Genomic DNA, 25812 nt, shown 5'->3' with positions numbered 1-25812 from the left:
TCACTCTAGCACCAAGGCCACTGACAGCATTAATATATAACAAGAATGTGTCCATAGTACATGGATGGACTACTTAGATCACTCTAGCACCAAGGCCACTGACAGCATTAATATATAACAAGAATGTGTCCATAGTACATGGATGGACTACTTAGATCACTCTAGCACCAAGGCCACTGACAGCATTAATATATAACAAGAATGTGTCCATAGTACATGGATGGACTACTTAGATCACTCTAGCACCAAGGCCACTGGCAGCATTAATATATAACAAGAATGTGTCCATAGTACATGGATGGATTACTTAGATCACTCTAGCACCAAGGCCACTGGCAACATTAATATATAACAAGAATGTGTCCATAGTACATGGATGGACTTCTTAGATCACTCTAGCACCAAGGCCACTGGCAACATTGATATATAACAAGAATGTGTCCATAGTACATGGATGGACTACTTAGATCACTCTAGCACCAAGGCCACTGACAGCATTAATTTATAACAAGAATGTGTCCATAGTACATGGATGGACTACTTAGATCACTCTAGCACCAAGGCCACTGGCAACATTAATATATAACAAGAATGTGTCCATAGTACATGGATGGACTACTTAGATCACTCTAGCACCAAGGCCACTGGCAACATTAATATATAACAAGAATGTGTCCATAGTACATGGATGGACTACTTAGATCACTCTAGCACCAAGGCCACTGACAGCATTAATTTATAACAAGAATGTGTCCATAGTACATGGATGGCCTACTTGCATAATCATTTTCTATGTTTAGTGGACTGTGAAATTGGAGTAAAAATTCTAATTTGGCATTTAAATGGGAAAGATCTTATCATAAGAAACATATGTACTAATTTTCAAGTTGATACTGATAGGACTGCATCTTCATCTAAAACTACTTGACCAAACACTTTATTATGAAGATGGACAGAAAGAGGGATGGACAGATGGATGAACAAACGCAGAGACAGAAAAAAAATAATGCCCCTAATCAGGGCATAAACAGAGTTCTATAGGTTTATCTACACAATAGTACCTGTGAAGTTGTAGAGCTATTTCAGCTATGAAGCTGTCAGGGCAATCCTCCAATTCTGTCTGTTTTTTAAGATGATTTTCTAATTCTTCCAGAGACATAAACTGGGTTGCTTGTTGTTTTTCTTTCATAGAATTTGTTGCATCATCATCATCTGAATCATCTCTCTCTTGAGCTTTGAACTTCTTTTTGGTTGACCTGGTTTTAACTTCCCTACCCTGAGTTCCACCACCACTTTTAGAAACACCTTTAAAGGAATCAATAAACTCACTTTATTCATTAAGTCAATAGAATAAACACAGTAAACTCACTGTATTCCTTTAATCAATAGAATAAACAAAATTAACTCACTGTATTCATTTAGTCAAAAGAATAAACACAATAAACTCACTGTATTCATTTAGTCAATAGAATAAACACAATAAACTCACTTATTCATTTAGTCAATAGAATGAACACAATAAACTCACTGTATTCATTTAGTCAATAGAATAAACACAGTAAACTCACTGTATTCATTTAGTCAATAGAATAAACACAAATAACTCACTTTATTCATTAACCAATAGAATAAACACAGTAAACTCACTGTATTCATTTAGTCAATAGAATAAACACAATTTACTCACTGTATTCATTAAGTCAATAGAATAAACACAGTAAAACCACTGTATTTTATAATCAATATAATACACACAATTAACTTACTTTATTCATTTAGTCAATAGAATAAACACAATTATCTCACTGTATTCATTTAGTCAATAGAATAAACACAATAAACTCACTTTATTCATTTAGTCAATAGAATGAACACAATAAACTCACTTATTCATTTAGTCAATAGAATAAACACAATAGACTCGATGTATTCATGCAGTCAATAGAATAAACACAATAAACTCACTGCATTCATTTAGTCAATAGAATAAACACAATAAACTCACTGTATTCATTTAGTCAATAGAATAAACACAGTAAACTCACTGTATTCATTTAGTCAATAGAATAAACACAATTAACTCACTTTATTCATTAACCAATAGAATAAACACAGTAAACTCACTGTATTCATTTAGTCAATAGAATAAACACAATTTACTCACTGTATTCATTAAGTCAATAGAATAAACACAGTAAAACCACTGTATTTTATAATCAATATAATACACACAATTAACTCACTATATTCATTTAGTCAATAGAATAAACACAATTAACTCACTGTATTCATTTAGTCAATAGAATAAACACCATAAACTCACTTTATTCATTTAGTCAATAGAATAAACACAATAAACTCACTTTATTCATTTAGTCAATAGAATAAACACACTTAACTCACTGTATTCATTTAGTCAATAGAATAAACACAATAAACTCACTTATTCATTTAGTCAATAGAATAAACACACTAAACTCACTTATTCATTTAGTCAATAGAATAAACAAAATAAACTCGATGTATTCATTAAGTCAATAGAATAAACACAATAAACTCACTTATTCATTTAGTCAATAGAATGAACACAATAAACAAACTTATTCATTTAGTCAATAGAATGAACACAATAAACTCACTTATTCATTTAGTCAATAGAATGAACACAATAAACTCACTTATTCATTTAGTCAATAGAATAAACACAATAAACTCGATGTATTCATGCAGTCAATAGAATAAACACAATAAACTCGACGTATTCATTTAATCAATAGAATAAACAAAATTTACTCACTGTATTCATGCAGTCAATAGAATAAACACAGTAAACTCACTTTATTCATTAAGTCAATAGAATAAACACAATAAACTCACTGTATTCATTTAGACAACAGAATAAACACAGTAAACTCACTTTATTCATTAAGTCAATAGAATAAACACAATTAACTCACTTTATTCATTTAGTCAATAGAATAAACACAATAAACTCACTTTATTCATTTAGTCAATAGAATAAACACAATTAACTCACTGTTTTCATTAAGTCAATAGAATAAACACAATGAACTCACTGTATTCATTTAGTCAATAGAATGAACACAATAACCTCACTGTATTCATTAAGTCAATAGAATGAACACAGTAAACTCACTTATTCATTTAGTCAGTAGAATAAACACAATTAACTCACTGTATTCATCAAGTCAATAGAATAAACACAATTAACTCACTGTATTCATTAAGTCAATAGAATGAACACAATAAACTCACTTATTCATTTAGTCAATAGAATGAACACAATAAACTCACTATATTCATTAAGACAATAGAATAAACACAATAAACTCACTTATTCATTTAGTAAATAGAATAAACACAATAAACTCACTTATTCATTTAGTCAATAGAATAAACACAATAAACTTGATGTATTCATGCAGTCAATAGAATAAACACAATAAACTCACTGTATTCATTTAGACAATAGAATAAACACAGTAAACTCACTTTATTCATTAAGTCAATAGAATAAACACAATTAACTCACTGTATTCATTTAGTCAATAGAATAAACACAATTTACTCACTGTATTCATTAAGTCAATAGAATAAACACAATAAACTCACTTATTCATTTAGTCAATAGAATAAACACAATAAACTCACTGTATTCATGCAGTCAATAGAATAAACACAGTAAACTCACTTATTCATTTAGCAAATAGAATAAACACAATACACTCACTTATTCATTTAGTAAATAGAAAAATTTGTAAGGGTTCCTACTTTTGCTGAAAATCACAGGCTCAACAAAAATGAGGGGGAAAAAAATAAAAATATTCTTCTTGATAATATCTTTTGATTGTAAGAAGCTCCTGTCCAGGTTTAGTAAAAATCCAGGATAGTTTATGAATCTAATAAATGTCTAAAAAAAACTTTAACTGCAGACTTTACACATATGTAATGTTAACTGGAAGAAAATCTAAGTCCATGTGGTCAAAAGTAAAATACAGAAAAAGTGGATTTTTTTTTTTTATAAAATTTTCTTCTGGATACTATCTTATGATCATAAATAAGCTTCTATCCAATTTTGGTACAAACCCAGGATAGTTTAAGAAAGTTATTAAAATTTTAAAAACTTTAATCACAGAGTGAATGTAATGTTTCCCCACAGAAAAACTAAGTCCATTCAAAAGTAAAATATGGAAAAAATGGATTTATTTTTTTACAAAATTTACTTCTGGATACTATCTTATGATCATAAATAAGCTTCTATCCAATTTTGGTACAAACCCAGGATAGTTTAAGAAAGTTGTTAAAATTTTAAAAACATTAACCACAGAGTGAATGTAATGTTTGCCCGCAGAAAAACTAAGTCCATTTACAAGTAAAATATGGAAAAAATGGAATTTTATTTTTACAAAATTTACTTCTGGATACTATCTTATGATCATAAGCAAGCTTCTGTCCAAGTTTGGTACAAACCCAGGAAAGTTATTAAAATTCTAAAAAATTTAACTACAGAGTGAATCAAAAGAAAAAACACAATAAACTCACTGTATTTATTTTTTAATACAGTTTAATAAAGCCATAAAGATTGGACCCTGAAGAGTTGGGGCAAGTTTAGACACAAAATTCAAGATTGATACTACTCTGAATTTGGATTGCGATTGAATTTTTGACACAGCATAGGTTGTTTGAAATATTGATATCCAATATACTAAATCCAAACACATACATGGTAAGATACAGCATATCAAAGAACCAAAAACATTCAATTTTTGATGAAATCAGACAAAGTTTAATTCAAGACCCTTTGGACTTCAATGTGGACCAATTTGATCACAGGGCCCAAAGCCAAAATCAACACAGTTAAATTCAGCAAATTGAGGAATCCCATTAATTCAATTTTTAAAGGGAAACTTCGCAAAAAAATCAAAAATTGATATTATGATCATTCTGTATAAAAATGCTCAAATTCATGAATATTAAAGTTTTATTCTAGTAGAAAAGAGATCACCATCGATTTTAAATTTAGAGTATCAATTCTCTCCGGTCGGACATTTTGTTACCTTCTCCGATTTGCACCCAAGATATGTCTAAGGACCAAAACTACAGTAACCCGATGTAGTCGTAATTGCGTGTCGATATCTTGTCAATCGTACGGTTGTTTTATCCGACTTGTTAACTATAACTAAGTTGATACGGAAAATTTTCTTATCTTTTTTTTTTTAATAACCATGATCTGTTATTTTTAACATTATGATAATATTGGAATTAGTTAAAAAGTAAAAATTTAAAATCATAAATAAGTGTCCCGTGAAACTTGAATTGTTTTCGAAAATCTAATTAGTTCATAATTCTTTTATGTAATAAACTTTATTTAAATAAATTAGGATCTTCGCTCCACTGATCACCTGCATGGCTAAAGGTATTACTCCCAAAGGTATTGCAGGGGGTGTGACACGTCCAGGTATTCAAGCGATTTCCTGTCGAGCTTGCAAATTCATGCATCGTTTCACTTCTTAGGGTATTGATCAGTGTACACGGCCGATAACTTATAACTTTCCATTTTGAACTATTAGGTGTATAATATGCATCTCTATCATGCGTGTCCGAAAGTGATATTATATACTAGTCATTACTAAACTCGAAATAAAAATCTATATACATATTTTTTGTCAATGGTGAAGGACAGATCAGACCATACCAAGAAATTTTGATTTAAAAAAATGTACGCACTTGTCGACCATTTGTATATACCCCAGGATAAAAAGTTACGGAACTATAGCGCAAATTCAAATATATACATGTATACATTGTACATAAGAAAGAAACATACATTTTGTGTAAATTGGGGTAAAAGTTTTGTTAGTAGACTAGTCCACGTATGCCAACAGTATGTAATCATCAAATGTCGATAGACTATTGTATACCAAAAAAAAGAAGAGATTTAAATACAGGTCGATATATAACTTTCTTTGGCTCATCTAAGTTATGGACATTTATATATCAATTAGATTGTTCTAGAATAAAGGAAGAAATTCATCATCATCACAATTGTTCCGACATGCATGTTATATGTACGCAACTGGACGTACACTAATAATCCCTAAGGGATGTGAATATTTTCCAGGAAAACTTTAGAGTATCAAAGTTTCAAATCAATTTCAGGATTTATTTTCTTTCTTGATATTCAATGACAGCAATTTAAAGAACAAATTACTTGTCCACTTTATGGGTATTTTTGCCAGTTGAAACAGACTTATAATAACATTAAACAATAGGGAAAGATGACATTAAATTCGTTCAGTTTTTTTTTTATACATTGTTGGTCAAATAGCTAAAGTATTATATATAGTTGGGCCCGATATAGTTACGGTGTGAGACAAAGACTATTTTGTTAAGGACATTCCCGATTATGTATAAATTTTGTTGATGTTTTTCACACTTGAAAAGCATATATGTTCGTAAATTTCAATTCCCTTCCAAAAAGATTCTTAAATTTTCTGTCAATTTTTTAAAAAATTTATCAAATATCTGAAGTAATTGTGCGTTGTGAGATTTGAAATATTTTGATGAAAACATTAATTCCTAAATAGGTAATTAAAGATAACTTTGGATGGACTAAATTATATAATTGCAATTGTTAATGATCTGTTTGAAATATTTAAGGCTGCTGATCCTAATCTAAGATAGTACAATTTTTAGTTCATACACTCGTGATTAGAAGGTTTTTTTTATTTATGAATTTATACTTCAATTAAAATAATTAAGTATTTTATCGTTACTGAATTAATCAAAAGTCATAATTCATTTAAAAGTGATCTTATCATGCTTATGCAAAATATAAAAATATACAACAGCTATCCAGTTATTGTGCAACCTTATTATTCCCGTTAATTATTTTTTTATTTTTTTTTACATTTCTGCAGGGACGTCTATAAGTCCTTGATTTCTGTGTCTAAAACTTTGACGGACTCCCGTTTTCAATTCATACGAAATGTTGTTCACACCTTCAAGCCAGTAAAGCGTGACATCTATATTTCACTGAATGAGTATCAAAGGATTTAGAATTACATAATGCTAATCCTTTAATTACCTTGAGTTAACCGACGCACTCAACATTCTTTAGGTGTCACAAAACAATACACATTTTATTTCCACCGTACAAGCAAGTGAAAATGTTTTCTGGAATGAAGCAAAAAGGTCAGAATACAAATGTGTATTTTTATTACACTATTGATCATGTCAATTTCATATGTTTGTTTAAAGTATTTGTAGAAAAAAATCATAAAAATGTTCTATTGTATGAATTAATTTTATTATTAAAATTCGTTTTAAAATATCCACACAATCTAATTTTAAAAGTTGCATGGCTATCACTTATTTTTCGTTGGTTAATAGCTACACCAAAAGTCGTCGATGCGCTTTAAATCGCGTTATTAGATGGTTAGCGAACAAGACTTAAATGAGATATTTTCACTCCCGGCATGCATCAAAGACTTAAACTACGTCACATAAGTCAGGAAGTTTCAAGAAATAAAATTAATAATTCCCAATTTTCTCCTTTATTAGATTTCATATCAAAATAAAACTTGGTGAATATGTTTTTTATGGTATTATGAACATAATAAGATGAAAAGTGAAAAATCGCGAATTATCCCTTTAATAAAATCGAAAATGTTTAATCTTGGACCTTTTGATTTAAATATGGACCAATTTGAAAACGGGGCCTAAAATTCAAAATCTGAATACCAATTGACAAAGTTGATGACAACATCGTCTTAACATTATACAGTCACACAAAAAATTGTTTGTGGCTGTTTATAGGTCTATGCAGTGATATAAGACATGTTGCTATTGTAACAATTGATTGATCAAATTAGAGGACATAGAAAAAAAGATGTTAATAAGACTATGGATTTCTTAAATAATTGCAAAAACTGAATTTTCAGAGATATTTTTGTATGAATATAAGGATTTTTTTACTTCATACAGCCACACCACAAAGTAATTTTCAGATTCTTGATTTCTGAATTGAATCTAATCTTAAATCTATTTCACAAAAATTACTATAAAAATCAATAGCCTAAAGAGACAACAACCTGACCAAAGAGCAAACAACAGCCAAAGGCCACCCATGGGTCTTCAATACAGCGAGAAATTCCTGCAAGCAGAGGCATACTTCAGCTGGCCCCTTAACAAATATGTATACTAGTTTAGATATAATGGATATGTACCTGCAGCTTTTTTTTTTCTCTGATCCTTTCTATCCTCTTTACCACCATCGTCTATCTTTGAGAATTTCCCACTTCCTTTTGATGCTTCATTGGAGAATAAGGAAGGATTGTTTCTTACATCCTAAAAAGAGAAACATATTCTCTTATCTAAAACTAGGAACATCTTCAAAGATTGACACTACCCAACACTGTAAAGAAAACAATTCATAACAAAAATCTCTTTTTTGCTGATCTTTAATTGCTAATAATTTTTTCCGTTTAAAAGTTCTCTCTACCTTTTTTACTTTTCCTTACATTTGGCTGAAACCAGCAATTGGATGTATGGACAATAACATACCATCAGACAAGGGAAAAACTTAACGCCACATCTGCAATGGCAGGCACATAAAAATTGCTATTTAACAGCAATCCCTGCAATAAGAGTCTTCTTATTATTATCACAAATATTTACTAGTCGACATGCTTGTCATTTTTTATTTTTTTTTATCATTAACAAGAGTGCACATGCTGAAATGTCTCACCTTCTTTACTAATCATTGATATTATGTTGATAGTCCTAAATATAAAGCTTTATTACAACTGTCACATAAACTCAACATTAACAAAGAAAACTAAACATTGAAGATGATCAATGAACCATGAAAATGAGGTCAGGGTCAGATGAACCATGCCAGACAAGACATGTACAGCTAACAATTCTTCAATACAACAAATATAGTTGACCTATTGCTTATAAATTAAGAAAAAAAGACCAAAACAAAAATACTTAACACTTAGCAATGAACCATGAAAATAAGGTCACGGTCAAATAAAACCTGCGCAACTGACATGTAGATCATAAAATATTTCCATACACCAAATATAGTTGACATATTGCATATAGTATTAGAAAAATAGACCAAAACTCAAAAACTTAACTTTGACCACTGAATCATGAAAATGAGGTCAAGGTCAGATGACACCAGTCAGCTAGACATGTACACCTTACAATCATTCCATACACTAAATATAGTTGACCTATTGCATATAGTATTAGAAAAACAGACCAATACACAAAAACTTACCTATAACCACTGAACCATGAAAATGAGGTCACAGTCAGATAACACCTGCCAGTTGGACATGTACACCTTACAGTCCTTCTATACAACGTATATACTACACCTATTGCTTAAAGAATCTGAGATATGGACTTGACCACCAAAACTTAACCTTGTTCACTGATCCATGAAATGAGGTCTAGGTCAAGTGAAAACTGTCTGATCGGCATAAGGACCTTGCAAGGTACGCACATTCCAAATAAAGTTATCCTATTACTTATAATAAGAGAGAATTTTCAAGTAGTCACTGAACCATGAAAATGAGGTCAAGGACATTGGACATTTGACTAACAGAAAATTCGTAACATGTGGCATCTATATACAAAGTATGAAGCACCCAGGTCTTCCACCTTCTAATATATAAATAAAATTGAGAATGGAAATGGGGAATGTGTCAAAGAGACAACAACCCGACCAAATGAAAAAAACAACAGCAGAAGGTCACCAACAGGTCTTCAATGTAGCGAGAAATTCCCGCACCCGGAGTCATCCTTCAGCTGGCCCCTAAACAAATATATACTAGTTCAGTGATAATGAACGCCATACTAATTTCCAAATTGTACACAAGAAACTAAAATTTAAAAAATACAAGACTAACAAAGGCCAGAGGCTCCTGACTTGGGACAGGCGCAAAAATGCGGCGGGGTTAAACATGTTTGTGAGATCTCAACCCTCCCCCTATACCTCTAACCAATGTAGAAAAGTAAACGCATAACAATACGCACATTAAAATTCAGTTCAAGAGAAGTCCGAGTCTGATGTCAGAAGATATAACCAAAGAAAATAAACAAAATGACAATAATACATAAATAACAACAGACTACTGGCAGTTAACTGACATGCCAGCTCCAGACTTCAATTAAACTGACTGAAAGATTATGATTTCATCATATGAACATCAGGCACAATCCTTCCCATTAGGGGTTTAGTATCATACCATCATAACATATATGAGAAGAACATAACCCGTGTCATGCCAACAACTGTTTTTAGAATAAATGTGTTTAGTTCAGACGCAAGGACCTTATCAGTGACTCAATATTAACGCCAAAATATGCAATCTTTAATGACTTGACAACAGTATCGTAATTATATCCCTTCTTAATAAGTCTATTCAAAGGTTTTGTAAGTTTCTGAGGTGAATACTGACACCTTTGTGCTTTATAAAGAACATTCCCATAAAAATTGGATGTGAAATACCTGAACGTATAAGAAGTCTGCATGTTGAGCTATATTTACGAATGATGTCTTTATACCGATGATAAAATTTAGTAAATGTTTTGACTAGTTTGTGATATCGAAAACCCTGGTGTAATAATTTTTCAGTAATACATAAATTTCTCTCGTTAAAATCTAAAACACTGTTACATACACGAGCGAATCGTACAAGTTGAGATATATAAACACCGTAAGATGGTGACAAGGGAACGTCACCATTTAAAAAACGGATAAATAACGATAGGAAATAATTTAAAGCTTGTTAAAAGTAAGCTAATGCCGCCACTGGATCACTATCCCTATGTTGAGCTTTCTGCAACAAAAGTTGCAGGCTTGTTAAAATGTCTTAAGCAAGGAATAAAAGAACAGATTAATATTTGATTTGTGTGCAAGTATGTAAAAATTGTTGCAAAATCCACTCAGTATGTACTTTAGACTGTCAAATATCGCTTGGTTTCATCTACCATTGTTATGTTGAATTTTTTTTATCAATAATTTAAAGTTTTTAAGATATTAGTCAAAAACATCAAAAAAAATTATATGTTTATTACACGTCTATAATGTAAGGGTCTGCAAATTTTGATAGCAAGCTAATTCACTTTTCAGTTTGTTGCCTAAGCCTATCTGATTGTGACATTAATAAATAACAAAAGCAAATGGAAAGCATGACACTAAAGTGAATTGAAAGAGCCATGACATTGCTTTCTATTTTTCTTATATTTTCCATGTGTTCTCATTGTTAATATTCCTTGACAGTTGTGAAATGATTTGTTGTTTTAAATTTGTACTTTAAGAATCTGTTATTTCTATTTATCTAAGTTATAACGTTATGTATTGTTGTTAAGGTCTCTGCATATGGGAAAATATCAGGGAATTAGTGTCTTGGAAGTCAATAATTTAATTTTGGTACATTTATGAAGATTTCGATAATAAAAAGGTTTCGTTTGATAAAAAAAAGTTCACGGACATTTCTTATAGAGTAAAACTTAACTATCCAAGTGTATAAAACATGTTTCATATGGCTTTAAAGGGTAAAAACTTTAATAACAAGTCAAAAAACAGTCTTGACATAGTTGTAGATCTTATGTTGCTTATCAGTTTTGCTATTGAAAAAGTCTATCTTTTTAATTACAATTCTCATGAAAGAAGGCAAAAATATTATACTGTGAAAGTTCTTTCATTTGTGGGTATCAATTTTGGTGGTTTGAGCAACATTTCCATGTTCCTGTGTTTTTAAATTCCTGGATTCAAAGAAAGAAAAATGAAAAGTTTAAGCCATTAGAAGCAAACAAAGGTTACAAATTGTCTGAATTGAAGGAAATTGCATAGTAAACATTGACCTGTGTAAATCGTAGTGATGGCACTAATTAACCAGAGATAGAGTGACCAACGGTATTAATTAGGCCATAAACATGACACCTAAAACAACAGTTACATAAACAAGTGCTATAAACATATTTTAAATTGTAAAATAATTCTGATCAAAAGCAAGCCTAGCATGAAATGATTATTTCCCATACATATACGAGAATTATGAGATTATAAAATGAACACTTTATCATAGCATATCAATACAGGCAAACTGACTTTCATCGATCAAAAATATTTTTTTTAAATAACTAAAAGATCAAAAGTTGCAGTTCGGGTTCTTCAAGATTAAATGGGTATAATCCTGTCTGTAGTTGAAGTCCATAGTTTGTGTGCCATGTTAATACTATTATTGTATTCTCAGATTTGGTGATATTCAATATATACTCTAGAATATATCAGTAGTAAAACCTACATGGGGATCTTTCCACGTTTGTTTTATTTCGTTAAATTCATAGATAAAGTCATTTAGGAAAACCACAAAAATTCATACTGTAAATTCAGAAATTTGTGTGTGCATTTATTACTGTCGATTTTGTCGTTTTAGACCAAAATGCGAGTTTAAATTATTGTGATTGTAACTCTGTAGCATTTTTTGCAATAATTTTTGATTCAACAGTAGTGTAAGGAGTTTCACAGTTTATTACTTACTTTGTATATGTGTTCTAACAAGGAATACAGAAGGTAAATGTATAAAAATTGTTTAAAACATGCCTGTAAGCTGATAGCAATTGTCTTTTATTTTTTTTACTTTTTAGTATTAGGCATGACTTTTAATGTTGCAAAGTCAAATAAAGGGATGATTATTAACATCTTTTTACTTTGAAACATTTAAAAAAACAAGAGGCTCTCAAGAGCCTGAATTGCTCACCTAATTTTTTTGGTTAAATCTCTCATCAATGATTATTTTGGCTTTTCAATTTATTTGAATGTTCTTTGAATCATCCTATTTTCTCCAAAAGCAAAAAAAAATAATCATTTTCTCCTATGTTCTATTTTAGCCATAGGAGCTATGTTTCTTGACATACAAGGAAATAAAATATAAAATTATACTAGATACTCTGAAACTCATTTAGCCTAAGGTTGGCTAAAATTGATACAGCAGTTTCAAAGGAGAAGATTTTTTAAAGTAAGTCAACATGATGAACAAATTGTGAAAAAAGTCTTTAAAGGGCAATAACTCCTTAAGGGGTCAATTGACAATTTAGGTCAAATTGACTTATTTGTAGATCTTACTTTGCTTAACATTTTTGCTATTAACAGTTTATCTGTATCTATAATAATATTCAAGATAATAACCAAAAACTGCCAAATTTCTTTAAAATCATCAATTCAGGGGCATTATACCTGCAAAACCAGTTACCCAATTCGGCTGAAAATTTCAGGACAGGTAGACCTTGACCTAATAAATACTTTAACTTCTTTTCTTATCTGCTCTAAATGCTGGAGTTTTTGAGATATAAGCCAAAACCTGCATTTTAACCTGTGTTCTATTTTTAGCCATGACGGCCATTTTGACGAAATAGAAAATAAAACACAAACTTTATTTTATACACCCTACTGATCATTCAGTTGAAGTTTGGTTGAATTTGGTTGAGTAGTTTTAGAGGAGAAGATTTTTTAAAAGCAAATATGATGAACAAATTGTGAAAAATTGTCATTAAAGGACAATAACCCCTTAAGGGGTCAATTGACAATTTTGGTCATATTAACTTATTTGTGGATCTTACTTTGCTGATAATTTTTGCTGTTTACAGTTTATCTTTATCTATAATAATATTCAAGATAATGACAAAAAACTGCAAAATTTCCTTAAAATTACCAATTAAGTGGCAGCAACCCAACAATGGGTTGTTTGATTCATCAGAAAATTTCAGGGCTGATAGATCTTGACCTAATGAACATTTTTACCCACGTCAGATTTGATCTAAATGCTTTCGTTTTTGAGATATAAGCCAAAAACTGCATTTGACCCCTATGTTCTATTTTTAGCAATGGTGACTAGGTTGGTTGATAGATCAAAACTTTGGATACAATTTATAAACTAGATACCCTCAGGAACATTCAGTTAAAGTTTGGAAGTATTTGGCCTAGTAGTTTCAGAGGAGAAGATTCTTGAAATAGTTTAAGACGACAGACGATGACAAATACAGACGACAACGACGGACGATGGACGAAGACGGACGCCAAGTGATGGCATAAGCTCACATGGCTATGCCAGGTGAGCTAAAAAATCATGGAACTTATAATTGCAGATGGCAATGTACCAAATTGATTTATAGGGAACTAAATTAATCTGTCAATTGATTTGTTTTGACAACAATTAAGACTTTCTAGTTGATATTCAATAAAGATTAAATGAATTACATCAAACAACAAATCACATTAGCAGAGATTAATATTTATTTCAGCACCAATTTATCATAATACAATTAATGTATTTATTGCGTTGGTGGGTGATGTATTCCATACAAGATTGATAGACTAAGATTTGTATTTATTGCGTTGGTGGGTGATGTATTCCATACAAGATTGATAGACTAAGATTTGTATTCAATCAACTTCTCCAATTAACACTTCCTGTTTTTTTCAATCAACCATATCCATGGAAACAATAAACAATCAAACATGGTTTATGCTAAATTATTTATTCTACAACAATATTTTCCTTGTCCTGTTGTTCAAATTTTGTCTAAAAAAGATTTCTCATTTTACCAATTTTCAAGCTGGGATTGTTCAAGAATGTCCTTTTAAAATGTTATGCACAAGAGGAAACGTTTTTCTCAAATTTCAAGGGAAAAAAAGAGCTTGCTTACTATCCATGGATGTTTTTTATACACCAGAAAGACGGTAGTTCATTTTCCCTTCTTACCATTTCAGCCTTTTTGATAACCAAATCTTTGAATGGTTCGTTCCACTTCTGTAAAAATTTATCACTGGTTACTATTGTATCACAGCATACAGCAGTGTGTGGATACTTCTTTGAACATTCAGTTAAAATCTGTTTAACATCTTCCATACTAAATATGGAAGGCAGTAAAGGCTACAATAAGAAAAGTCTATCATTAAACATACTAAATATGGAAGGCAGTAAAGGATACAATAGGCCAAGTCTATCATTAAACATACTAAATATGGAAGGCAGTAAAGGATACAATAGGCCAAGTCTATCATTAAACATACTAAATATGGAAGGCAGTAAAGGCTACAATAAGAAAAGTCTATTATTAAACATACTAAATATAGAAGGCAGTAAAGGCTACAAAAATAGGTCTATCATTAAACATACTAAATATGGAAGGCAGTAAAGGCTACATTAAACATACTAAATAAGGAAGGCAGTAAAGGCTACAATAATAGGTCTATCATTAAACATACTAAATATGGAAGGCAGTAAAGGATACAATAGGACAAGTCTATCATTAAACATACTAAATATGGAAGGCAGTAAAGGCTACAATAATAGGTCTATCATTAAACATACTAAATATGGAAGGCAGTAAAGGCTACAATAAGAAAAGTCTATCATTAAAGGGAAACTTCGCAAAAAAATCAAAAATTGATATTATGTTCATTCTGTATAAAAATGCTCAAATTCATGAATATTAAAGTTTTATTCTACTAGAAAAGAGATCACCATCGATTTTAAATTTAGAGTATCAATTCTCTCCGGTCGGACATTTTGTTACCTTCTCCGATTTGCACCCAAGATATGTCTAAGGACCAAAACTACAGTAACCCGATGTAGTCGTAATTGCGTGTCGATATCTTGTCAATCGTACGGTTGTTTTATCCGACTTGTTAACTACAAAAATGTATAACTAAGTTGATACGGAAAATTTTCTTATCTTTTTTTTTTTAATAACCATGATCTGTTATTTTTAACATTATGATAATATTGGAATTAGTTAAAAAGTAAAAATTTAAAATCATAAATAAGTGTCCCGTGAAACTTGAATTGTTTTCGAAAATCTAATTAGTTCATAATTCTTTTATGTAATAAACTTTATTCAAATAAATTAGGATCTTCGCTCCACTGATCACCTGCATGGCTAAAGGTATTACTCCCAAAGGTATTGCAGGGGGTGTGACACGTCCAGGTATTCAAGCGATTTCCTGTCGAGCTTGCAAATTCATGCATCGTTTCACTTCTTAGGGTATTGATCAGTGTACACGGCCGATAACTTATAACTTTCCATTTTGAACTATTAGGTGTATAATATGCATCTCTATCTTGCGTGTCCGAAAGTGATATTATATACTAGTCATTACTAAACTCGAAATAAAAATCTATATACATATTTTTTGTCAATGGTGAAGGACAGATCAGGCCATACCAAGAAATTTTGATTTAAAAAAATGTACGCACTTGTCGACCATTCGTATATACCCCAGGATAAAAAGTTACGGAACTATAGCGCAAATTCAAATATATACATGTATACATTGTACATAAGAAAGAAACATACATTTTGTGTAAATTGGGGTAAAAGTTTTGTTAGTAGACTAGTCCACGTATGCCAACAGTATGTAATCATCAAATGTCGATAGACTATTGTATACCAAAAAAAAGAAGAAGAGATTTAAATACAGGTCGATATATAACTTTCTTTGGCTCATCGAAGTTATGGACATTTATATATCAATTAGATTGTTCTCGAATAAAGGAAGAAATTCATTATCATCACAATTGTTCCGACATGCATGTTATATGTACGCAACTGGACGTACACTAATAATCCCTAAGGGATGTGAATATTTTCCAGGAAAACTTTAGAGTATCAAAGTTTCAAATCAATTTCAGGATTTATTTTCTTTCTTTATATTCAATGACAGCAATTTAAAGAACAAACTACTTGTCCACTTTATGGGTATTTTTGCCAGTTGAAACAGACTTATAATAACATTAAACAATAGAGAAAGATGACATTAAATTCGTTCTGTTTTTTTTTTATACATTGTTGGTCAAATAGCTAAAGTATTATATATAGTTGGGCCCGATATAGTTACGGTGTGAGACAAAGACTATTTTGTTAAGGACATTCCCGATTATGTATAAATTTTGTTGATGTTTTTCACACTTGAAAAGCATATATGTTCGTAAATTTCAATTCCCTTCCAAAAAGATTCTTAAATTTTCTGTCAATTTTTTTAAAAATTTATCAAATATCTGAAGTATTCGTGCGTTGTGAGATTTGAAATATTTTGATGAAAACATTAATTCCTAAATAGGTAATTAAAGATAACTTTGGATGGACTAAATTATATAATTGCAATTGTTAATGATCTGTTTGAAATATTTAAGGCTGCCAATCCTAATCTAAGATAGTACAATTTTTAGTTCATACACTCGTGATTAGAAGGTTTTTTTTATTTATGAATTTATACTTCAATTAAAATAATTAAGTATTTTATCGTTACTGAATTAATCAAAAGTCATAATTCATTTAAAAGTGATCTTATCATGCTTATGCAAAATATAAAAATAAACAACAGCTATCCAGTTATTGTGCAACCTTATTATTCCCGTTAATTATTTTTTTTATTTTTTTTTACATTTCTGCAGGGACATCTATAAGTCCTTGATTTCTGTGTCTAAAACTTTGACGGACTCCCGTTTTCAATTCATACGAAATGTTGTTCACACCTTCAAGCCAGTAAAGCGTGACATCTATATTTCACTGAATGAGGATCAAAGGATTTAGAATTACATAATGCTAATCCTTTAATTACCTTGAGTTAACCGACGCACTCAACATTCTTTAGGTGTCACAAAACAATACACATTTTATTTCCACCGTACAAGCAAGTGAAAACGTTTCTGGAATGAAGCAAAAAGGTCAGAATACAAATGTGTATTTTTATTACACTATTGATCATGTCAATTTCATATGTTTGTTTAAAGTATTTGTAGAAAAAAATCATAAAAATGTTCTATTGTATGAATTAATTTTATTATTAAAATTCGTTTTAAAATATCCACACAATCTAATTTTAAAAGTTGCATGGCTATCACTTATTTTTCGTTGGTTAATAGCTACACCAAAAGTCGTCGATGCGCTTTAAATCGCGTTATTAGTTGGTTAGCGAACAAGACTTAAATGAGATATTTTCACTCCCGGCATGCATCAAAGACTTAAACTACGTCACATAAGTCAGGAAGTTTCAAGAAATAAAATTAATAATTCCCAATTTTCTCCTTTATTAGATTTCATATCAAAATAAAACTTGGTGAATATGTTTTTTATGGTATTATGAACATAATAAGATGAAAAGTGAAAAATCGTGAATTATCCGTTTAAACATACTAAATATGGAAGGCAGTAAAGGCTACAATAATAGGTCTATCATTAAACATACTAAATATGGAAGGCAGTAAAGGATACAATAGGACAAGTCTATCATTAAACATACTAAATATGGAAGGCAGTAAAGGCTACAATAAGAAAAGTCTATCATTAAACATACTAAATATGGAAGGCAGTAAAGGATACAATAGGCCAAGTCTATCATTAAACATACTAAATATGGAAGGCAGTAAAGGCTACAATAAGAAAAGTCTATCATTAAACATACTAAATATGGAAGGCAGTAAAGGCTACAATAAGAAAAGTCTATCATTAAACATACTAAATATGGAAGGCAGTAAAGGCTACAATAATAGGTATATCATTAAACATACTAAATATGGAAGGCAGTAAAGGATACAATAGGACAAGTCTATCATTAAACATACTAAATAAGGAAGGCAGTAAAGGCTACACTAATAGGTCTATCATTAAACATACTAAATATGGAAGGCAGTAAAGGATACAATAAGACAAGTCTATCATTAAAGACGCTGAGATTTCAAATTTGAAAAGTACAAAATGTATAAGTCAATACATACATAAAATTTTAAATTCTAACAATGTAAACTGTACAGTTCATTACAAATGGAAACAAATAGGTAAAGGACTTACAAGTATATCATTACTTTGTGATTTAGAAAACTGACATACAGTAGATTTGTTTAAAAAGAGAATATCACAAAATCCTTGAATAAATACTGGACAAAACAAACAGCAGTAAACTTTTCAGTAAATATATATACATAAACATGTATAGCCTGATATGGTATGTAAATCAGATTTATATAAGAAATCTGAGCAGGTTTTATAGCTTGTTGTATTTCCCCTTATGGTAGTTGTCATCTGTAGTTAATACCCTGCAATTCAGGCTATACAATTTTATAAAGATAGCTTAGAAAGAGTTTAAGGATTGAAAACACTATTTAATTGTATGACGGGAAGGGGAATGGTTCAAGAACACTTGTATTGATTTCTACATTTCTACCTACACTTCTAGACATTAACATTCATTTGTTTATGTGGTTCATAAGTGTTTCTCGTTTTTTATATAGATTAGACTGTTGGTTTTCCTGTTTGAATAGTTTTACACTAGTAATTTTTGGGGCCCTTTATAGCTTGCTGTTCGGTGTGAGCCTAGGTTCCATGTTGAAGACCGTACCTTGACCTATAATGGTTTACTTTTATAAATTGTGACTTGGATGGAGAGTTGTCTCATTGGCACTCATACCACATCTTCCTATATCCAATTATAAATACAAACCATTATATCAATCCATGTATCATTAGTATCAGCTTCCTCTACACTAGCCTCAACCTGATCTTTTATAGCAACTCCAATACAACACGTCCCAAGATATGTCATTGCTTCATCTTTGAATCTTCTTTTTATATAAGACTTTGGATCTGCTATTCCAAGTCGGATCAAGGAGTCATATTCTGAAAGAATAATAAATTTTTTTATTCTTAAAATTCCTGACTGATTGCAATTAAACATTTACAGTTTATTTTTCACTTAACAAAAAAACCTGTTGACACAGAGTTTTGTCTTAGCAATTTAAATAAATGTGAATAATAAACTATTGATTTTATATCGCAATTCAAAAAGTTAAAGGTTTCACTATAAGTATTAGATAATCTTAATATTTCTAAAGATTCATGACAATGAGGTCAAGGTTGGATAACTCCTGTCAGCCAGACATGAACATCTTACAATTATTCAATGCACAAAAAATAGTTGACCTAGGCCTGTTGCTTATGGTAATTAAAAAACAAACCAAAGCGCAAAAATTTAACATTGACCAATGAACCATGAAAATGAGGTCAAAGTAAGATGATACCTGGAAACAGACATGTTCACCTTTTAATTTTTCCATAAACCAAATATAGCTGACGTCTTGCTAGGGTTCGAAATTTAAGCTTGTTTGTGTACTGGCAGGCTGGACCAGTGGACTGAAATATCACCCCTTTTTTAATGAAGAAAACTCCATTACTTGGAAAGGTAAAATCTAAAATGTATAACCAGATCCTCCGCACAGGGCAGCTTTATACAACCGCAGAGGTCGAACCCTGAACAGTTGGGGCAAGTATGGACACAACATTAAAGCTTGATACGGCTCTGAATTTGGATTGTGATTAAATAGTTGACACAACATAGGTTAATGACATAGAATGAATGTAGTCTAAGAACTTAAAAACTTTAAAATTTTAAATTGGACATTTACCTATTATGGTCCAATATCCAAAATCTAAATACATAGTTAGATTCAGCATATCATAGAACCCCTATTGCCCAATACTGTGCAATTGAAAATTTCTTGCTATTGCACAATACTGTGCAATTGAAGATTTCTTGCTATTTCACAATACTGTGCAATTGAAGATTTCTTGCTATTATGCAATACTGTGCAATTGAAAATTTCTTGCTATTGCACAATACTGTGCAATTGAAGATTTCTTGCTATTGTGCAATACTGTGCAATTGAAAATTTCTTGCTATTGCACAATACTTAATATGATAATTTTGGACCCCAATTTGGACCAACTTGAAAACTGGGCCCATAATCAAAAATCTGAGTACTGGTACATGTTTAGATTCAGCATATCAAAGAACCCCAAGAATTCAATTTTTGTTAAAATCAAGCTAAATTTAATTTTTGACCCTTTGGACCATAATGTAGATCAATTTGAAAACAGGACCAACAAGAGGCTGTCACAACGACAGCAAACCGGATTTATTAGCATTTATTTGTGTCCTGGCAATATCACAAGAACCATTACTGATGATTGGTGAAAGAGAAAATAGTCAATATCAAATTTGACCTCTATTTTGTCATCAGTATCAACATATTAAAATTTGACAAGCTTAGATTGAATAGTTCGTGAGTAAATGCAACAACGTGAATGGAAACATCATTTTACGATCTTTCAAGAACCACAACTCCTGAACGGTAAAAGTCAAAATCGTCATTATTGAACTTGACCTCTATTTTGTCATCAGTAACAACATATTAAAAGCTGAAAAGCTTTGGTTGAATGGTTCATGAGAAAATGCAAGGACACGACTGGAAATACCATTTTTCAATCTTTCAAGAACCATAACTCCTGAACGGTTAAAGACAAAATCGTCATTATTGAACTTGACCTCTATTTTGTCATCAGTAACAACATATTAAAATTTGAAAAGCTTTGGTTGAATGGTTCATGAGAAAATGCACGGACATGACTGGAAACACCATTTTTCAATCTTTCAAGAACCATAACTCCTGAACGGTAAAAGTCAAAATCGTCATTATTGAACTTGACCTTCATTTTGTCACCAGTAACAACATATTAAAATTTGGGAAGCTTTGGTAGAACAGTTCTTGCGTAAATGCACGGACACGACTGGAAACGCCATTTTTCAATCTTTCAAGAACTCCTGAACGGTAAAAGTCAAAATCGCCATTATTGAATATGACCTTCATTTAGTTGTCAGTAACAATATATTAAAATTTTAAAAGCTTTTGTTGAACGGTTCACAACTTAATGCACGGACAACATTTGATTGCCGCCTGCCCAACTGCTGGCCCAACCTCCCGCCCGCCCGCACGCCGAGCATCCCCAAATCAATAACCGACATTTTTGTCACAAAAATCCGGTTAAAAATTAAGAATCTAAATACAAGGTAAGATTTGGCATGTCAAAGAACCCCAATAATTCATTTTTTTATGAAATCAAACAAAGTTTAATTTTGGACCCTTTTGGCCCCTAATTTGTTGGGACCAAAACTCCCAAAATCAATCCCAACCTTCTTTTTATGGTCATAGACCTTATGTTAAAATTTCATAGATTTCTGTTCACTTATACTAAATTTATTGTGCAAAAACCAAATGTCTTCGAACGACAACAATGACGACACCGTAATACCAATGTACGACCAAAAAAATTTAAATTTTTGCGGTCGTATATAAATCATAAGGGAGCTCATGTCAATAGATATTAACATTTCATCAAACTTTTTGGCAAATTGGTTAAAGGGGTTTTGAGTAATTATCCAAAAACTGGAAAATCCACCTTTTTTAATGAATAAAGCCCCAACTAGGAAACATAAAATCTAAAATTTATAAAATTCAAAAGGGAGCTCATGTCAATAGATAACAATGCATCCAAGTTTTATTCAAATTTGTTCAAGTGTTTTTGAGTTAATGTATGACATAATGGACAGACAGATGACAGACTGACAGACGGACAACAGTATACCATAATAAGTCCTGTAAAAGGGCATATAAAAGCCAACTTTATCAGACTTATAAGATCCAATCTGACAAAGGGTGACTTGATAGCTATGTCAGACGGTCAGACTATTTACAATAGATCTGGTTTTCAATAAATTCCAGAACAACATTGGTAGTTTAGGCAGATTTCTGCAGTAATCAACATATCAAATGTTCTGATGAGGAGAACAAAAGTCAGATTCCTGAGTAAACTAATTAGTTATCATTGACATGTGGCAACTTTCATTGTTATTAGAATTTCTCTCACTTCAGGCTGATTCAAAGCTTGACACACCATGTTGATATTTGCTCATCCATTTGAACTGTACATGTATTAGGACCTTTAAGTGTCTATTTTGGTTATCTTGTTTGATTGGATTGTTATTCTATTATTAAAAGTTCATACCATGTTCATATGAGGTAAAGCATACTTGAATTAATAACACTGTATAGACGAGTGACATTCAGACCTAAAAAATATTTTTAATGCACCTATCTAACACACAGCTATATTATATATCATTCGAAAGGAAAAAATGTGTAGATTCAATTTATCCCGGTCGTAAAAATGAAATATGGTGCAATTTTGTTTAAATAGAGGTCAAAGGTCATTCATAAAAATTTGAAAGAAAAACACTTCTGTAGTATTGTTGTTTTATTTGAAGAAGCTGGTTATAAAGCTAATTCAAATTTTACTTTACACGATACTATGATAACGTCTCTCTGATTCTTAGTTGTATATCGTTCATGGTTTGGCGATAATTGACGTCATTTTGACGTTTTCACTCTGCTATAGGTAAAACGGAACTTTCTACAGAAACGACGTATAATAACAAATATTTTACCTTACATGTGTTAATATTTGCTAAAATTGATAGTGTGCCATGCAAAATAAAAAAAAATGATGAAATATTTGTAAGTTGGACGAGTAAAAGGGAGAGAAAACAACGCAATAAAGAGAGTAAAAGGTAGACGTCTTTGTCACATCAATAGTGACAATAGTCTCTTGTTTATTTACAGCTAACAAACCGTGTCAAGATCGGAAATCACTATCTTACATGTTTAAAACAACCCCAAGCAAAGTTTAAAAGGATAAATGAATCACATTTTAAGTCTGTCCGTCCGTCAGTCCCCCTTGTTTGTGGCCCGTGATGAATTAAATCAGGTAACTTAAACATGTATACAGATATACAGTTGATCCAAAAACCAATGATTTCAAATATAAAATGCATTGCCTTGAACTATAGAACTGATGTTAAACACACTTAGTTCAGAGATGTATTATGGGATGGCACATGGTTCTTCATAAATTAAATCAGTTGATTTTAACAGTGGCATTGACATTTGAGCCGTCAAGTTTTAAAACATTGTTTGATTTGTTCTTGTCTGCTTTGTGTCCGGTCCATATATTTTAAACCTTTGAACCAGGGTTTTTCAAACTAAGTGTGCATATACATCATATAATAGGGGATGGTCATAAAATAAAATCAGGTCACTATGATATGGATCCAATCATAATGGAGTCCTGTCTGCGACATCTAGCTGCAAAACTAAGGTTTTTACATTGTCAAGGGCCTGTTATAGCCGACTATGCGGTATGGGTTTTGCTCCTTGTTGAAGGCCATATGATGACCTACAGTTGTTGATGTCTGTGTCATTTTGGTCTCTTATGGACAGCTGTCTCATTGGCAATCATACCACATCTTCTTTTCTTAAATTTACCAAAACTTCAGATACAGAAGTCGGTTTTACAAAAAAAATGAAGACAAGGTTTATCGCAAGTAAACTGAACTATTCATGACTTGCGACCAGCTTAAGTCGTAAGATTTGTTGTGAAACTGACCCCAGATGCAAAACTAGAATGCAGTGATTTTACAAACTAAACTTAGGTCCCACGGTGACCCTTGCTTTGACACTTGGGATTTACTATACTTTACAAACACTTTAATTTCTTAACGTGTTTTTTTTTATTACGACTGCATTTATTTTCACTCACGTTTGTGCATTCAAAAGTTTTGCAGTTAAAAATGCAAGCATTAATGTCTTACCAGTATTCAAAAACTTGGAATATATATAGATTTTTATCAACTAATATGAAATTGCGGGATATAGTTCGGCTAAACCTATATATAGTTTTTTTTGTCATTCCGGAGGATTTTCTGTCAATAATCTATTTCTTAAAAAGAAACGAAATAAATCTAATTTATCACAAATGATGCAATTCTATATTTTGTGATTTTTAAAAATATAAGACAGTCGAAATTCATATTTTAAAACTGAGCCTGTGAAGCTTTTGCTTTACTGGAACAATTTTTGATACTTCGCTGTTACTGACATAATTCTGTGTAACAGATGTTTACAATGATTTCATTACATGTACAAGTTCCCTAATGCATATTTTTTTTCCTTTACAAGAACAAATTTATTAAATCCTGAAGAAAGTATGACGTATTAAGACCACTTTTGTCATCCGTGTTCATACTTAGGTAAACCTACTGCCGTATTAGTTTGTTATGACGCCATGTCTTTGTTTGACAGCTTTCAGAACATGTAGTTTGAATGAGGATGCACTTGGTGGTAGGCGTGACACGATGGCAATAATTTTGGTTTGAAGTCTGATATTATGTAGCTTGCTCAAATTGTCTTGATTAGACTTATACATACGTATTTTTGGTTTCGGACGCTTCAGAGTTTTCTTTTAGCCCCGATCTACATGTCAATATGAATTTTGCCTAACTTGTGATAGAACCGCTATCTATTGATGATTTCGAAAGCGTTAAAAGAAAGTTTTCTTAGAAACACAGATAGATGATGAGCTATAGAACCTGTAAGAGAATGAACTGCTGGTAAAGGTACATATATTTAATAATAGAAACTATACATGCACAATAAACATGGTGCATCGCCAACCATAATTCACACGGGTATAAGAACTCGTAAACAGCACACAATTGTTCTGTCTACAATACAACGACGTTTCAGATCATTGTCGACCCTCTGACAATACTCCTCTTAAATTGTTAATCCGTATTTAGAATAAGAAGCCTGGTGATATCATAGTATAAGCCATGTACCGTTGATAAGTATGATTAAAAGGACACTATGATCTCTGTATACCAGAGACTAAATGCTTTGAGGTAAACAACTATTATAGCTTATCGTATGGCCTAAAACAAGAAGCAATAGCCAACACCGTATAAGCTATTAAGGTTATAAAACAATTTTAATTAGATACCCAAAAGCTTGATTCATGCTCAAAACTACAAACAAAAGC

At 31.2% G+C, this 25812-nt stretch overlaps 1 protein-coding gene across 1 annotated transcript in view; it reads right to left on the bottom strand.

Annotated features, from left to right (window-relative positions):
* The window catches only part of LOC134686954 (E3 UFM1-protein ligase 1-like), a 69826-nt gene that overhangs the window by 25194 nt on the left and 18820 nt on the right, over positions 1 to 25812 (bottom strand). The window contains exons 8-11 of the mRNA XM_063546828.1: positions 19547 to 19722; positions 14808 to 14978; positions 8250 to 8370; positions 1062 to 1305 (exon numbers count right to left, since the gene is read on the bottom strand). Coding sequence (XP_063402898.1) covers positions 1062 to 1305; positions 8250 to 8370; positions 14808 to 14978; positions 19547 to 19722 — 712 coding nt within the window. The remainder of the gene's footprint in view (positions 1 to 1061; positions 1306 to 8249; positions 8371 to 14807; positions 14979 to 19546; positions 19723 to 25812) is intronic.

This window comes from Mytilus trossulus, chromosome 10 (genome assembly GCF_036588685.1).
Source record: "Mytilus trossulus isolate FHL-02 chromosome 10, PNRI_Mtr1.1.1.hap1, whole genome shotgun sequence".
Classification (NCBI taxonomy): Eukaryota; Metazoa; Mollusca; class Bivalvia; order Mytilida; family Mytilidae; genus Mytilus; species Mytilus trossulus.
This window is presented reverse-complemented; position numbering and strand designations above follow the sequence as displayed.